Source organism: Nycticebus coucang, chromosome 9, assembly GCF_027406575.1.
Source record: "Nycticebus coucang isolate mNycCou1 chromosome 9, mNycCou1.pri, whole genome shotgun sequence".
NCBI lineage: Eukaryota > Metazoa > Chordata > Mammalia > Primates > Lorisidae > Nycticebus > Nycticebus coucang.
In genome coordinates this window covers 81,073,438-81,088,980 of record NC_069788.1, presented here as the reverse complement: position 1 = coordinate 81,088,980, position 15,543 = coordinate 81,073,438, and the positions used below count along the sequence as shown (strand labels likewise).

Here is a 15,543-nt window from a genome sequence, read left to right as displayed (position 1 = left end):
CTTGATATGGTGAATTACATTTATGGAATTGCGTATGTTAAACCAGCCTTGCATCCCTGGGATGAAACCTACTTGATCATAATGTATAATTTTTTTACTGTGAAGTTCTAACCTATTGGCTAGGAGTTTATTGAGAATTTTGCATCTGTAGTCATTAATGAAATTGGTCTGAAGTTCTCCTTTTTAGTTGGGTCTTTCCTGGTTTTGGTATCAGGGTGATGTTTGCTTCATAAACATATTGAGGAAGATTCCTTCCTTCTCAATTTTTTGGAATAATTTCTGCAGTATGAGTATAAGCTCTTTGAAGGTTTGATAGAATTCTGGTGTGAAGCCATCTGGACCAGGGCATTTTTTTGTTGGGAAATTTTTTATTGTTTCTTTGATCTCAGTGTTTGAAATTGGTCTATTCAGGAGATCTATTTCTTCTTGGTTAAGTCTAGGGAGAAGGTGTGATTCCAGGTATTAATTATTTCCTCCCACATTATCAAATTTCTGGGCATAAAGTTTCTTGTAGTGCTCAGAGATGCTCTTGTAGCTCTGTGGCATCTGTTATTTCCTCTTTATTGTTTCTGACTGAGGTTATTAAAGATTTTACTTTTCTGTTTCTAGTTAATCTGACCAAAGGTTTGTCAATTTTATTTATTTTTTCAAAAACCCAACTTTTTGTTTCATTAATTTTCTGAATGATTCTTTTGCTTTCAATTTCATTAACCTTTGATTTAATTTAAGTTATTTATTTTCTTCTGCTAGGTTTGGAATTAGATTGTTCCTCTTTTTCCAGTTCCATAAGATGGTTCCTGTGATTGTTGATAGCTTTTGCGCTTTTTAAAATAATCTCCCTGCCTCACCCTCCCACTCCTCAGCTTCAGACTCTTAACGAGGCCCCATCTTGCTCATCTTCTTGAGTTCAGTAGGCTTCTGACAAACACCCTTTTCTTTCATAAGAGAGCCTGACTATGGGAAGTAAAGGATTTTCTTATTTGGCATATGTCAGCAGAAAAGGAATTTACATGCATTTCATTGAAACCTTCTTAATTACTATTATCAGCCATGACTAGTAATACTGCTTTGGTAGAAAGAAAAGCGACCTAATAGAGCAGAAGCAGACTAGAATCTTCTAGCCTAGTTCTGCCTTTAACTAGGACTCTCATCTGCCTGAAATTGGTTTCCTTATCTATAAAATAGGGTAAGGATGGGGGAGTATTGGATTAGGGAATTACCAAAGTGCCTTTTAGCCCTGAGTTTGTTTCTTTTATAAGGGATATTTCGGAGGACATTTTGTACTCTTTCCTCAGTTAAGAGAACTTTTCTTTTTTCTCTGGATACTTGTTGAACTTGTATGTGCTTATTAATTAGTGGCATCATGATACTTTGTAATTGCATATCACTTCTTTCATCTGAACGCTTATTTGATGCTTTACCCAGTAGGTATAATTAAGTTCATTTTATAGGCAGTGAAATGGAGACAGAGGGACTGTTTATGATCAGACATTGCCAGTTACCATCAGAGTGTGGACTGTCTCTAGGCAGTGTGATTAATAGCTTTCAGAAATTAATCTCATGTTTCCAGCTGTTGATCAGACTTTTTAAAAAAAAATTAGCAATGATGATGGTGCTCATAGCTCAGTGAGTAGGATGCTGGCCACATACACCAAAGCTGGCAGGTTTGAATCCAGCCTGGGCCAGCTAAAACAACAATGATAATTGCAACAACAAAAAAAACAGCCGGGTGTTCTGGTGGGGACCTGTAGTCCCAGCTACTTGGGAGTCTGAAGCAAGAGAATTGTTCATGCCCAAGAGTTTGAAGTTGCTGTGAGCTGTGATGCCATGGCATGCTATATAGGGTGATAGCTTTAGACTCTGTCTCAAAAAAAGAAAAAAATAGCAATGAACTTAGATACTCTTTATCGTTTCCATTAAACTATTTTATTTGTGCTATTGACTGAAACACAAGAACTGTCTTTAAGTCAGTGTCAGCTCAGGATGCCCTTTGTTTTGTTGCCATCTGCTCTCATAGGATGCTGATGGAATCTTCCCTACTTTTATTTTTCATTCAAAAATAATGAGTTGCAGTACACTCTATTCTCTCCCACAGGAGTACATAGTAGGGGAATCTAGATGTGCCTGCACATTATTCTAGCCCAGGAGTGAGGTACCAAATGGAGATTTGGAAAAAGTGCTATGAGCTACTGGGGAGCCCTGGGCATTGCCAAGATGAGCTTGTCAGGGACGGCTTCTCAAGGAAATGGTATATGGCTCTAAGTGGAACTCCTCAGTGAACAGGGAGAGGAAAGGAATTCAAGCCCAGAGAAACACACACTCCAGACACATGAACATGAAGGATTAGTATTCAATTGGCCTGTAAACTTGAAGCAGGGATAAGAACAAAGGTGACGGGTAGGCTGCAGACAGCAGAGGTCCCATCCCGTAAGGGAGTCTCTCAAACTCCTACTCACTTGATTGATTTACTCTAAGAATTTTCAGAAAGTTGTTGTAACAAAGTACAATTATCGTTTGGCTTATTTGGATTCTTATACATGTTTTTTATGCTTTGAATTATTACTATTGTCTGGTTTTGTGGTTTTGTTTTTTGACAGGCCACAATTGCTGGTTTGGAAGGAGCAGGTGATATTGTGTCTGTTTCCTGCACAGAAAATGAAATATTTTTCTTAAAGGGAGATAGGAACATTATAAGAATTTCAAGCAGGCCTGAAGGACTCACATCAATAGGTTTGTATTCATTATGTATGTGATGGGAATATAGTACTCTGTTGTATGTAATCACAAGTTTTAATTTGTAAACCCCCTCCCCCTCTTTTTTTTTTTTTTGACATAAGAGTCTTTCTTTGTTGCCCTTGGTAGAGTACTGTGATGTCATAGCTCACAGCAATGTCAAACTCTTGGGCTCAAGTGATTCTCTTGCCTCAGCCTCCTAAGTAGCTGGGTCTACAGGTGCCCGCCACAACACCCTGCTATTTTTAGAGACCGGGTCTTGCTCTTTCCCAGTCTGGTCTTGAACCCATGAGCTCAGGCAGTCGACCTTGTCTGGCCTATTAGACTTACCATTATGTTACTGAACTATTGCAACTTTATTTAAGCAAGGGGGACTTGGAGGATTCCTTATGGTTCTTAAAGTAATGTTTATAATACATTTCTTGAAAGTTACTGACTTTAAGGCTTTCATCAGACAGGGTCTCCAATTTGGTAGAGTTGCTTTCATGGGTATGGAAGATAGGGAGGTTGGGTAAACAGGGGAAAACAGAAACTGCTTTACTTTTTTTTTTTTTTTTTTGAGACAGAGTCTCACTCAGTTACCCAGGCCAGAGCGCCAAGGTGTCAGCCTTGCTCACAGCAACTTCAGATTCCTGGATTCAAGTATTCCTTCCTCCACCAAGCTAGAATTACAGGCACCTACGCAGCTAATTTTTCTATTTTTTAAATAGAGACAGAGTCTTGCTGTTGCTCAAGCTGGTCTCAAACTCCTGAACTCAAATGAACCTCCCATCTTAGCCTCCCAGAGTGCTAGGATTACAAACATGAGCCACCACTTCAGCCAGAAATTGCTTTACTGATCCTTTTTGCTATGTCCAAGTATGCAAGACTAATATGCCAAAAGACATAGATTTGCATAAGATTGTAGAAGATTTAAATCTGTCATCTGGGACGTACTTTTTTACCCTTAGCACCATACTTCCTTGTATTTTTTTTTTTTTTTTGCAGTTTTTGGCCGGGGCTGGGTTTGAACCCGCCACCTCCGGCATATGGGGCCGGCGCCCTATTCCTTTGAGCCACAGGCGCTGCCCTTCCTTGTGTTCTTTTTAAGAGGTGGGGTCTAGCCTGGGCAACATAGCAAGACCCCATCTCTACTAAAAAATATAAAATCAGCTGAGTATGGTGGCACATGCCAGTAGTGTCACCTACTCAGGAGGCTGAGGAAAGAGGATTGCTTGAGCTGAGGAGTTCAAGGCTGTGGTGAACTATGACTGAGTCACTGCCCTCCAGCTTGGCCAACAGAGTGAGACCCCATCTTAAAATGAGAGAGAGAGGAATGAGGTCTGACTGTGTTGCCCGAGCTGGTCTTGAACTCCTGGGATCAAGCCATCTCCCACCTCAGCCTCCCAAGTATTTGGGAGTACAGTTGCATGCCACCGCACCTGGTGAGATTCTCTATGCTTTTGACTTTTTTTGTGTAATTCATAAATCCCAGACTTTAAAGACCAAAGAATCTTCATATATATTCTTGTGTACACATCTGTGATACTTTATATATTTGTCTTATCAGTGAACTTACTCCTGATGGTGACAACAGCTGTGCAGGCCCCTTCATCATTCTCCTCATTGCTGCCATTTACCTCTTAAGTTATAAAAGGCAAGTTGGGATGAATATTTTGAAATCATAATTTTTATAATGAAAGAATAAGCTCTGATTCTTGAATTCATGAGCTAGGCCCCCTAAGGCAATACAATCAAGGCGCAATGTGACTTACAGAAAGAGGAGTGGCATGGAGCCAAGAGGCTAAACCCTGACCCCTGCTGTTCAGTAGATCTTCTACAGTGATGCACGTGCTCTGCATCTGCACTGTCTCATAGGTGGCCCCTGTCTACACGTGGCTGCTGGGTACTTGCGATGTAATGAATGTAGTGGAAGAACTGAATCATAAAAGGCCTTTAATTTTAATTAATGTGAATTCAAATAGCTATGTGTGGTTAGTGGCTGCCAAATTAGAAAGCATAGCTGTAGATTGCTGCTAACTTACATAATCTTCAACAAGTCACTTCAGAGCAGAGTCCTGCCCCTCCAGTCTTTGGTGCACACTCTGGTAGCCCCCAGTCTGCCTCTCATGAACAACCCCTCTAGAATTTGGGCACACAAGGGCAGGAATTCCTATGTCTTATTGACCGCCATATCTCAGAACCTGAAACTGTGTCTGGGATACAGTGAATACTCAGTAATGAAAGGATGGCTGAATGGATCAGAGTGGGCTGCAGTCTTGTAACTGGAACCATTCTGGCTATAGTAACCTTGTGTCATGTTGAGAGAAGGATGAGTCCACTGCTAGGGAAACTCACCGCCCTGTGTCTTGGGGACAGAGTGCAGAGATTTGTGTTCTGCAGCCTGATCCTCATTCCACTCTGTTTGCACTGGTGCTGACTTCGTTAATGTACTTCTCTGTCTTGAGTTTGTTGTAGTGGAAAATTACCTTTCCCTTCTTGAATTTCAAGAAATTTAGTTATAGCCAAGCACAATGGCTCATACCTATAATCGTTGTACTCTGGGAGGCCAAGGCAGGAGGATCGTTTGAGCTCAGGAGTTCCAAACTAACCTGAGCAATAGCGAGACCCCATCTCTATTAAAAATAGAAAGACTAGCCATATGGGCACCTGTAGTCCCAACTACTCGGGAGGCTGAGGCAAGAGGATCACTTGAGCCCAAGAGTTTAAGGTTGGTGTGAGCTGTTACACCGTGGCACTCTACCCAGTAAAACTCTGTCTCAAAAAAAAAAAGAAGAAATTTAGTTATATAGACACATATATTTTTCAAATACCCTTTGAGTAATATTAAAGTATATTCAAGGCACAGTCTGAAGTATAACTAAACCTGTTTTTTATACATGGGCATCTCTCCTTTATAAAGAATTTGTAAGTTGAAGGGAGAAATGATATATTCTTAGTGGCATTAACTTACTATTGAGTTATTTACAAGACATGGATATGGCAAATTATTTTACTGATTTTGATCTATGAGTTTCCAGGATAACAAAAACTATTTCTCAGAATCTTTTGTGCACTTCTTTTAGTTTTGCTGATTTCTATGAACTTAGAATTGTTCAGTTCTTGAGCAGGCTGGAACCTTAATTCCCTCTGTGGCAGTTAGTATCAGGGCTAGTAAGCCCGAATCAGTGCACATTGACTTTCTCTTGGATTACTAGTGGTAAAGTTCAATTCTTCTTTCTCAGTGAGAGATGGTCTGGAGATGTCAGGATGTTCACAGCAAGTCCACGTGCAGCATGTGGAGAAACCAGTGGGGGCCACAGTTCCTGAGACAAGGCTCAGAGGCTCCTCTGTGACCAGCTCAGTGCCCAGCGAGCCGAGGAGCAGGAGCAGCTCGCTCAACTCTACCAACAGCAGCTCTGGGCTCCTGCTGCCCGAACTTCAGGCAGCCCCCGAGTCGGGCAATGGTGGCCAGCCCTCCTCGCAGAGATTCAGCATCATTAGCTCTGAAGACTTTGATCAGGAGCTTGTTGTGAAACCTATCAGAGTGAAAAAGAAGAAGAAGAAGAAGACAGGTACCAGCTGTAGCTAAGTACCCACCAGCTCATACAGCTCACTGGGGGGCAGTCTTACCAATGCTTTGGGAGTTTTGCACATCTGCCCATGCTAGGAATGCTGCTTCCCCCTGAATGAGTGCTGGCACGTTGGTTGGAAAGCAGAGGTCTTCAGAAAACAAATGCATTCCTTCACCAAAGGAATGTATTTCACACATTAACAGATAATACATACACATATATGTCTCTACAAGGTTCAATGACAGAACCCCATTTTAAAGGGTCTAGGTCTTTTATTTTTCAATATTAAAATAAAAATGTTTATTTATGCATACCATTAAAACAGAGATTCTGTGAACATGGGTGGAAGGTCATGGAAATAGGAAGACAATTTGCACTGTTGTATGATGAGATCTTTTACATTTAGTATTGGATATGTTACCAAATACAGGATTTAACATTGAAAATTGTTTTAACTTTTTAATTGTTGGTGCCTATTAAGCCTGTCTAGCTAACTATCACTGCAATATTGAAGGAAAATTTTATCAGATTCTTAAGCATTTTAAAATTTTTAAAATTTGGTCTGTGATACAGTTGAGCATCTCACTTTGTTTTTTTAGTATTTCTTGAGTGAAGCGTTAGAGCCTATTGGTGTGTCTGATATTTGCATACATGTAAATCATCCCTGTGTTGGAATAATTTGTACTTACAAGGTTTATTTTTTATCCACAAAATACCCTTTGTTCAAAATATTTGTTTTCTTGAGCCAAAAATTTGTTTTTAACTCAGTTTCTTAATCTTCATGTAGAGTCCTGCCTTATTTTGAATGTTCTTATTTTGAATTAGAAGGTGGAAGCAGGAGTACCTGTCACAGTTCCCTGGAGTCAACTCCCTGCTCCGAGTTTCCTGGGGACAGTCCCCAATCCTTGAACGCAGACTTGCTATCCATGAGCTCAGGTGCTCTGGGCAGTAGTGTGGATCACTTGAGCACAGAGTCTCCTGACCAAGAAAGCAACCTCAGTGTTGAGGTGAATGGTATCTTGCAAAAAAATACTGACCGTGAAACATTTAGTGTTCCGGCAGTACCTGACTCTGGTCCTGTCTTAATGGATGAAGAAAATGAGATTAGAACTGAAATTCTACGCTGCAACCATGCACATGGGCTGGAGCCACTCGGTGGAATGTTGAGTTTACCCTTGCTCCCTAGGGGAGAGGTAGAAGGCGATGATGTCACAGAGCTGGAAGAGGAGCCTTGTCCTGCAGATGGTAGACCAAATAGCAAACAGTTACCCATCCAAGAACAGGAGCACTCTGCTGAGGCCCATGATGGGGAGGGTGTAGAGTCCAATAACCCCCAAAGCACTTTTTCAGAAGCCTCCCTTCTCGACTCACTCATGGTGCCTTCCAGCCTCACCTGGGTCCCAGCTGCCGAGCATGAACAGTGGCTGCCTGGAACTAGAACTGATGAAGGCAGTGCTGAGGAGCCCAGTAAGGAGCAGGATATCCTAACCACCGTGGGGGCCCCTAGCTACCTTGGCTCAAACCCCTGGCATACTGTCACTGACAGTGACAGAGGTCAGGAGGAAATGTCCACTTATGAATGTGATTTGGGGGGCATGGGAGGACAGTTAACTCCCATCTCTGCATTGGCGGCCTGTACCCATGAGCCTTGGCTTGAATACCCTTCACGGGAACAGGCATTGACATCCAGTGATGAGGAGGACATCTATGCCCACGGGCTTCCATCTTCAGCCTCAGAGACAAGCATGACAGAGCTTGGAGCTAGTCGCTCCGTGCAGGACCTGAGCCAGCCTGGAGCAGATGACATGGGACTACTTAAGTCAGATCAGGTATGTGGGTGGGCTTAGGCAGTGGGAAAGGTAGTATCTAAGGTTTCTTTCTTACTTAAGGGGAATGATTAGCAAGACTGATTATTTTCTTTCTTATGAAAAGAAATTATATTCTCATTGAAAAGCTGTAGGCCAAAATTTTTTGTGTGATTTGGTTTTTATTTTTGAGACAGAGTCTTACTGTGTTGCCCAGACTAGAGTGCCGTGGCATCCCCCTAGTTCACAGCAACCTCAACCTCAAACTTCTGGATTCATACAGTCCTCCTGCCTCAACCTCTGAAGTAGCTGGGACTACCATAGGCATTCACCACAATGCCCAGCTAATTTTTCCATTCTTAGTAGAAACAGGATCTTACTCTTGCTCAGTCTGGTCTCAAACTCCTGAGCTCAAGGGAATCTGCCTGCCTCAGCTTCCCAGAGTGCTAGGATCATGAGCTACCACACTTGGCCTGTTTAGTTTTTATTTTTAGAGACAGGATATCACTCTTTTGCCCAGGTTGGAGTGCAACGGTGAAATCATAGCTCACTGCAGCTTAAGTTCCTGGGCTCAAACAATCCTTCCATCTCAAGACTATCAAGTAGCTGAGACTCTAGGTGTACGCCATCATACCCAGATACTTTTTTAAAACTTTTATTGTGATGGGCCAGGTGTGGTGACTCACGCCTATAATCCTAGTACTCTGGGAGGCTGAGGCAGGAGGATCCCTTGAGTTCAGGAGTTACTCAACTAAAAATAGAAAAAATTAGCTGAGCACGGTGGTACATTCCTATAGTCACACCTACTAGAGAGGCTAAGGCAAGAGGATCGCTTGAACCCAGAAATTTGAGGTTGCTGTGAGCTAGGCTGACTCTCATGCCATGGCATTCTAGTCTGGGCAACAGAGCATGACTCTGTCCCAAAAAATGTTTTTGTGTGGAGTCCACTACCCACTTTATCAACAAAAGCTGAATTGACCTGGGGTTATCTCAGAAAACCAGTGGCAGAAGACTGTCCACCAGTGGAGTAGAGAAACCTGTGAACAATTTTAAGGCTGAGACTCCTGTTGCTATTATTATTTTTTTTTTATGTGACCATCCTGGCTGTGGTATGAGACTCCTATATCTCCTCAAATGAACATCTCTGAGGAACCATCAGCACAAACAAGGCAATTTCCAGAACCACTGTCTCCTCCACCACTGAATTGCAGTCCCAGGGCTCCCCTGAAAGTTGTGTGGGAGCCATGTTTGGGGTATCTAGTCTTCAGTGGCTTCTCCTAGCCCACATCATTAGGAGATAATTAACTGTTCCTGAGCATTTTATATTAAAGAAAAAATATTTTTAATGTGCTTACTTTCTAAAGCAAGTAGTTATTATTGGATGTCTTTGGTTTTAAAACTGTATTTTAACATTTCCTACTAATTGTCGATGTAAGCTGTGGGTTACAACTGTGTACTTAAGCCAAATATCTTTCCCCATGTGTCCCACTGGGTTCTCTCATGCTAACATTGTATGAGATTTGGTCAGCTCTTGTGATGTGGAAATGCCTTGCTAAGCACTTTCTTTTTTTATTATTATTATTAAATCATAGCTGTGTACATTAATGCGATCATGGGGCACCATACTTGCTAAGCACTTTCAAGTTCAACCCATTTATTTCTCTAAAAAAGCAAACTATGAAATAAATATAGTGTTGTCCCCATTTTACAGGGAAGAAATTGAGGCCCAGAATAGTTCAGTGGCTTGTGCAAGGTCACATAGCAAGTGAGAGGCAGAGCAGGCCCCAGGACCCCCTCTCATACTCTGTGCTGTTGTGCCTCAAAAGTGAAAACTACTGCTTCTTTTGAGACAAAATGCCAGGAGGTTGGGCTTTTATCAGTCATCCTGTGCTCATCTGTTCAACCTAGTGGTTCTTGAGTGCCCTCACTTGTCAAGCTCTATGTTTGTATGGAGGATACCATAGTGCAGATGGCAGCCAGTTGTGGATCCTGTCTTTGTGAGCCTCAGAGTCTCTTAGAGCTGGATACATGCTCAGGTCATTGCCATTGAGTGGGACTCAATGAGGGTACTGAGCCAATGACAGTTATCAACCAAGGCAGACTGTGAGATGGGGTATTGAGAATTTAAATATCCAGAGTAGACCTTACTTAGGTGCAAGGAATTCTGGCCCTTTGAAGAGAACTTCTCCCAAACTTTCTCTCCCTCCAGAGAGCTGGAAAGCCAAAAAAATTGTGGACTTTTTTTTTTCCTGTGGAGGAAGAGGAGGGAATAAGGATTGCCAGAGGGAGCAAGGCGGGATTGAGAAGGGTTGGACACCATTCTCTTTGAAGCATTTAACTTCTATATGGGTATTTGTGCAAATACATTGATTTTCATTGAAGTTTTAAAAAATTATTAAAGTATAGAAACTTTATTTAGCTTTGCTTTTGAGAAGAATCCTAGCAATGAAACCCTAGTCTACAAAATTGAGACAAGGTGTCTTAGCCAAGCTCCCCGCAGCCTTTGCTATATACCATGCCATGTTTCTGATTGGATCAGTGCTCAAAAAAATATGATAAAGGGCCGGGCATGATGGCTTATACCTGTAATCCTAGCACTGTGGGAGGCCGAGGCAGGTGGATTGCTTGCACTCAGAAGTTCAAGACCAGACTGAGCAAGAGCCAGGTCTCTAAAAATAGCCGAGTGTTGTGGTGGATGCCTGTAGTCCCAGCTACTCAGGAGGTTGAGGCAAAAGGATCACTTGAGCCCAAGAATTTGAGGTTGCTGTGAGCTGTGACACCAGAGCACTCTACCCAGGGTGACAAAGTGAGACTCTGTCTCAAAAAAGAAAAAATATTGTGAAAAAAACTAGTGGTGGGTGGCACCTGTGGCTCAAAGGGGTAGGGCGCTGGCCCCATATGCTAGAGGTGGTGGGTTCAAACCCAGCCCTGGCCAAAAACTGCAAAAAAAAACCAAACAAAAAACTAGTGGTGGTGTTGCTTCTTCAATGAGTCTGTAATGATCAGACTACAGAGAATTGATTTGCACACAGAAGTTAAAGAGCACACCTCTTTGTGTAAAGTGAAGTATACCTATAGAATAAAACCAGATCCTTTGTAAGGAGATACAGCACTCCAAGTAATACCTTAGGAAGGATGTTTTTATAGGACAAAGTGTTATCTAGGGATGTTATGGGGTCTTTACCAAGGAGACAACGGCTCCCATTTCAGAGGGTTTCTATTAGAGGGATATACAAAGATAGCAGGGGTAGAGGGTTTCAACATGACTTCTCAAAGATTCTTTCAGCTATATCATTTTCATGATACTCTGCTCACTTCACTTTTTTGTTGATAACAGTAGAACTCACCAGGCTCTCTCCTTGTTAGTTTGCAGAAAGCTGGATGGGCTACTCAGGTCCTGGCTATGGCATACTCAGCTTGGCGGTCTCGGAGAAGTATATTTGGTGCCTGGACTACAAAGGCGGCCTATTCTGCAGTGCACTGCCAAGCGCTGGGCTGCGCTGGCAGAAGTTTGAAGATGCTGTCCAGCAGGTGGCAGTCTCACCCTCAGGTTCGCCTCCTGGCTCCCCAATGCCCAGCTCTAGGTGCAGACGTCTTAGCACGTGACTTTCTTGTGTCAGTGTCAGGTTTCCACTGCTGTGCGTTCAGCACACTTGCCTCTTGCCCAGGGTTTGACATCAATTCATGGTGTAAATTCAGTTTGAGCTTTAGTTTTTTTATTAATTGCAATGGTAACCCATAAATAAATTTTTGTGAGCTATACAAAAAGTTTTGAATGTTGAGGGTGTGTTTTTTTAGGAATATTTGAATGCTAACTGCTTATAAATATAAAATGTGTTTTTGTTTCTCAGGGTTGCTTTATAGCAAATAAACTAATGAAGATGTGCCTATGGGTTTCTTGGATATATTACAATTATTTGGCTGCCTTTTTAGCAATTCTTTTTTAATGAGCCATCTGCTTTGGTGTATAATCTATTCCCTGACTGTAAAAGGAAAAGTCCATTCATTCTTTCAGGCCATTATTAGGCCATTTTTAGTGAATTGGAGCTGAATTTCCTGAATGAGGTATTAGTAGGCTTAAAGACCTCCTTTATCTAAATGGAATCATTTGTTTGTTTTTTCTCAGTGTTGGCCATTCTGTACCATTCTAGTAGAATTTTTGTTTTCTTAGGTTTTTGTTTTGTTTTGTTTTAACCTCCAAATAACTGGCTTACTGTAAGGAGGTTGGAGTAGAAGTTAGACAAAGCCGAGTCTATGGCTTTGGACCTGCCCTTTATAACTTTATAGTTATGTAATTTTAGTTACTGGATGAATTTCCCTTCCCTGGTCTTTGTGACTATTGAAAATATTAGTGTGGGGGCGGTGCCTGTGGCTCAAGGAGTAGGGCGTCAGTCCCATATGCCGGAGGTGGCGGGTTCAAACCCAGCCCTGGCCAAAAACCACAAAAAAAAAAAAAAAAGAAAATATTAGTGTGTTCAGGCTGAGCACAATGGCTCTTGCCTGTAATCCTAGCACTGTAGGAGGCCCAGATGGGTGGATTGCTTGAGCTCAGGAGTTTAACACCAGTCTGAGCAAGAATGTCTCTTAAAAAAAAAAACCAGTCAGGTACTGTGGCAGGTGCCTGCAATCACAGCTACTAGGGATGCTAAGGAAGAGGATTGCTTAAGCCCAAGAGTTTGAGGTTGCTGTGAGCTATGACGCCATGGCATTATACTGAGGGTGACAAAGTTAACTTCTGTTTCATAAATAAATAAATAAATAAATAAGTAGTCTGTTCAGAGTCGTTATACTTTCTTTCTTTTTCTTTTTCTTTTTTTTTTTTGAGACAGAGTGTCATTTGGTTGCCCTTGGCAGAGTGCCATGGTGTCACAGCTCACAGCAAGCTCCAGCTCCTGGGCTTAGGCGATTCTCTTGCCTCAGCCTCCTGAGTAGCTGGGACTACAGGTGCCTACCACAACGCCCTGCCAATTTTTTGTTGCAGTTTGACCAGGGCCGAGTTCAAACCCTCCACCTTCGATATATGTGGTCGGCGCACTACTCACTGAGCACAGGCACCACCCTATACTTGCTTTCTTTCACTGCCTTTTTTTTTTTTTTTTTTGTAGAGACAGAGTCTCACTTTATGGCCCTCGGTAGAGTGCCGTGGCATCACACAGCTCACAGCAACCTCCAACTCCTGGGCTTAAGCGATTCTCTTGCCTCAGCCTTCTGAGTAGCTGGGACTACAGGCACCTGCCACAACGCCCAGCTATTTTTTGGTTGCAATTTGGCCGGGGCCAGGTTTGAACCCGCCACCCTCGGTATATGGTATATGGGGCTGGCACCTTACCGACTGAGCCACAGGCGCCACCCCTTCCACTGCTTTTTTGAAAGATATTTTTCCATAGAGACTAGCTGAAATAACAGCCCACTCCATTAGCTGATATTATACAATCATGTGTTATAATTCTTTTCCTGTTTGTGTTTACCTGTTTGATCTTTACCTTTGGGTTCCACTCCCTAGCCATTTAGAAAAGTCAGTTCTTCCCTGATTATATTAATTACTTTGTATTTCCAAACCATTCAGTCCCTTGTTGTGCTACTTGGAACTCTCTGTCTTCCTGAGTTTAACATTCTCAGCCCATGTTTTTCCTGGTGCCACACGAGTAGATATTCAACAGACAACTCTAGCCTAGCCTGGCTACACTCTTGGTGATTCCCTGGTGCTTCTTCCTCTTTGCTCATATCAGCCTGGACTACAGCTTCCATTTAAAGTGCTTGCCTGTATTCCCTTCCTCCTCCCCTGTCTTCTTTTATCTCTGATCATCAGAATCCCCTTCTTTTTATTATTATTTTTTAATTTTTAATTTCAGCTTGCTTGTTCATTCTTCTTCGTTTGAAGTACTCTTTTTTGTTGTTCATTTTCTTGTTCCTCTGGCGATGCTCCGTCCCTTTGCCTCCCCAGTAGCTGGGATTATAGATGCCCACCACAACGTCCAGCTGTTTTTGATGTTAGTAGAGACAGGGTCTTACTCTGGCTCACTGCTGCTCATACTGGTCTCAAACCTCTGAGCTCAGGCAATCCACCTGCCTCGGCCTCCCACAGCGCTGGGACTACAGGCGTGAGCCACCACACCCGACCCAGAATCCCCTTCTGATTGAAAACAGGCACACCCAGCTCAAATGCATCCTTTTTATCCATCTTTTCCATTTAGCTGTCCAGAAGTGCTTCATCTCTTTGAATCCCTGGAGGACGTTTTCAGTCTTTTCTAGGGTACTAGATTCTGCCTCGTGATGTTTATTTGAGTATTTATCTCACCACACCTGATGATGTGATCATAACTCTTCTGCCCAAGTGATGAGCGCCTACGGTGCCCAGCTCTATGTGCTATACTGCTGATGTGTTCTTAACTCTAGTCTTAGGAAAATCACTGTAAGGTAGATGAGAGCCCTACTTCACAAATGAGGAAAGTGAGGCTTGGAAACATTCAGTGACATGACATCCAAAGCTGCACCTCTGGTAGGTGGCCTAGGGGTCAAACCAGTTGGAGTATACGCCACAGAATTTGTTTTAGAAATCTCTATCCCTGGGCGACGCCTGTGGCTCAGTGAGTAGGGCACCGGCCCCATATGCCGAGGGTGGCGGGTTCAAACCCAGCCCCGGCCAAACTGTAACAAAAAATAGCCGGGCGTTGTGGCGGGCGTCTGTAGTCCCAGCTGCTTGGGAGGCTGAGGCAAGAGAATCGCCTAAGCCCAAGAGTTAGAGGTTGCTGTGAGTCGTGTGACGCCTCGGCACTCTACCCGAGGGCGGTACAGTGAGACTCTGTCTCTACAAAAAAAAATAGAAAAAGAAATCTCTATCCCCTGCAGTGCCCAGAATGAACATTTTTCCTGTAGATAATTCTAATATTTATTGGGCATTGAAGATTATTTTTGTTTCCACAGGAGCCCTTCTCTGGAAGATTGAACAGAAATCTAACCGAGCTTTTGCCTGTGGGAAGGTCACCATCAAGGGGAAGCGGCACTGGTATGAAGCCCTGCCCCAGGCAGTGTTTGTGGCCCTGAGTGATGACACAGCTTGGATCATCAGAACGAGCGGGGACCTGTACCTGCAGACAGGTGAGAGGCTGCACTCATGACTGCCAGCCCTAGTATCACTGCCTCTGGTGCACCCTGATTTGGCAGAAACATGTTTATAACAGTCACAATAACTAAAAGGCAAAACAATCAGTTTAAATTAAAACACTTCTGGGTAGAGTATTTGCCATTTGAAATGTGTTAGCAGTTTCCTGTTACTGACACAGATTTAACATAGGATTAATAGGATTATCCTGAGTTACAGAAATAGGATTTTATTCTCCTATGGCTAACTATTGCATATCACCTATGCTGCAATATCCAATCTTAGGAGGAAAGAATACAGAGAAATGACATTTGAATCATTTCCTCCATCATAAGATAAAAGCTAGTAT

General features: G+C 42.6%; 1 protein-coding gene across 1 annotated transcript in view; it reads left to right on the top strand.

Annotated features, from left to right (window-relative positions):
* The window catches only part of TECPR2 (tectonin beta-propeller repeat containing 2), a 140,990-nt gene that overhangs the window by 54,314 nt on the left and 71,133 nt on the right, over nt 1–15,543 (top strand). The window contains exons 7-11 of the mRNA XM_053601267.1: nt 2,598–2,730; nt 5,958–6,287; nt 7,113–8,116; nt 11,459–11,642; nt 15,017–15,190. Coding sequence (XP_053457242.1) covers nt 2,598–2,730; nt 5,958–6,287; nt 7,113–8,116; nt 11,459–11,642; nt 15,017–15,190 — 1,825 coding nt within the window. The remainder of the gene's footprint in view (nt 1–2,597; nt 2,731–5,957; nt 6,288–7,112; nt 8,117–11,458; nt 11,643–15,016; nt 15,191–15,543) is intronic.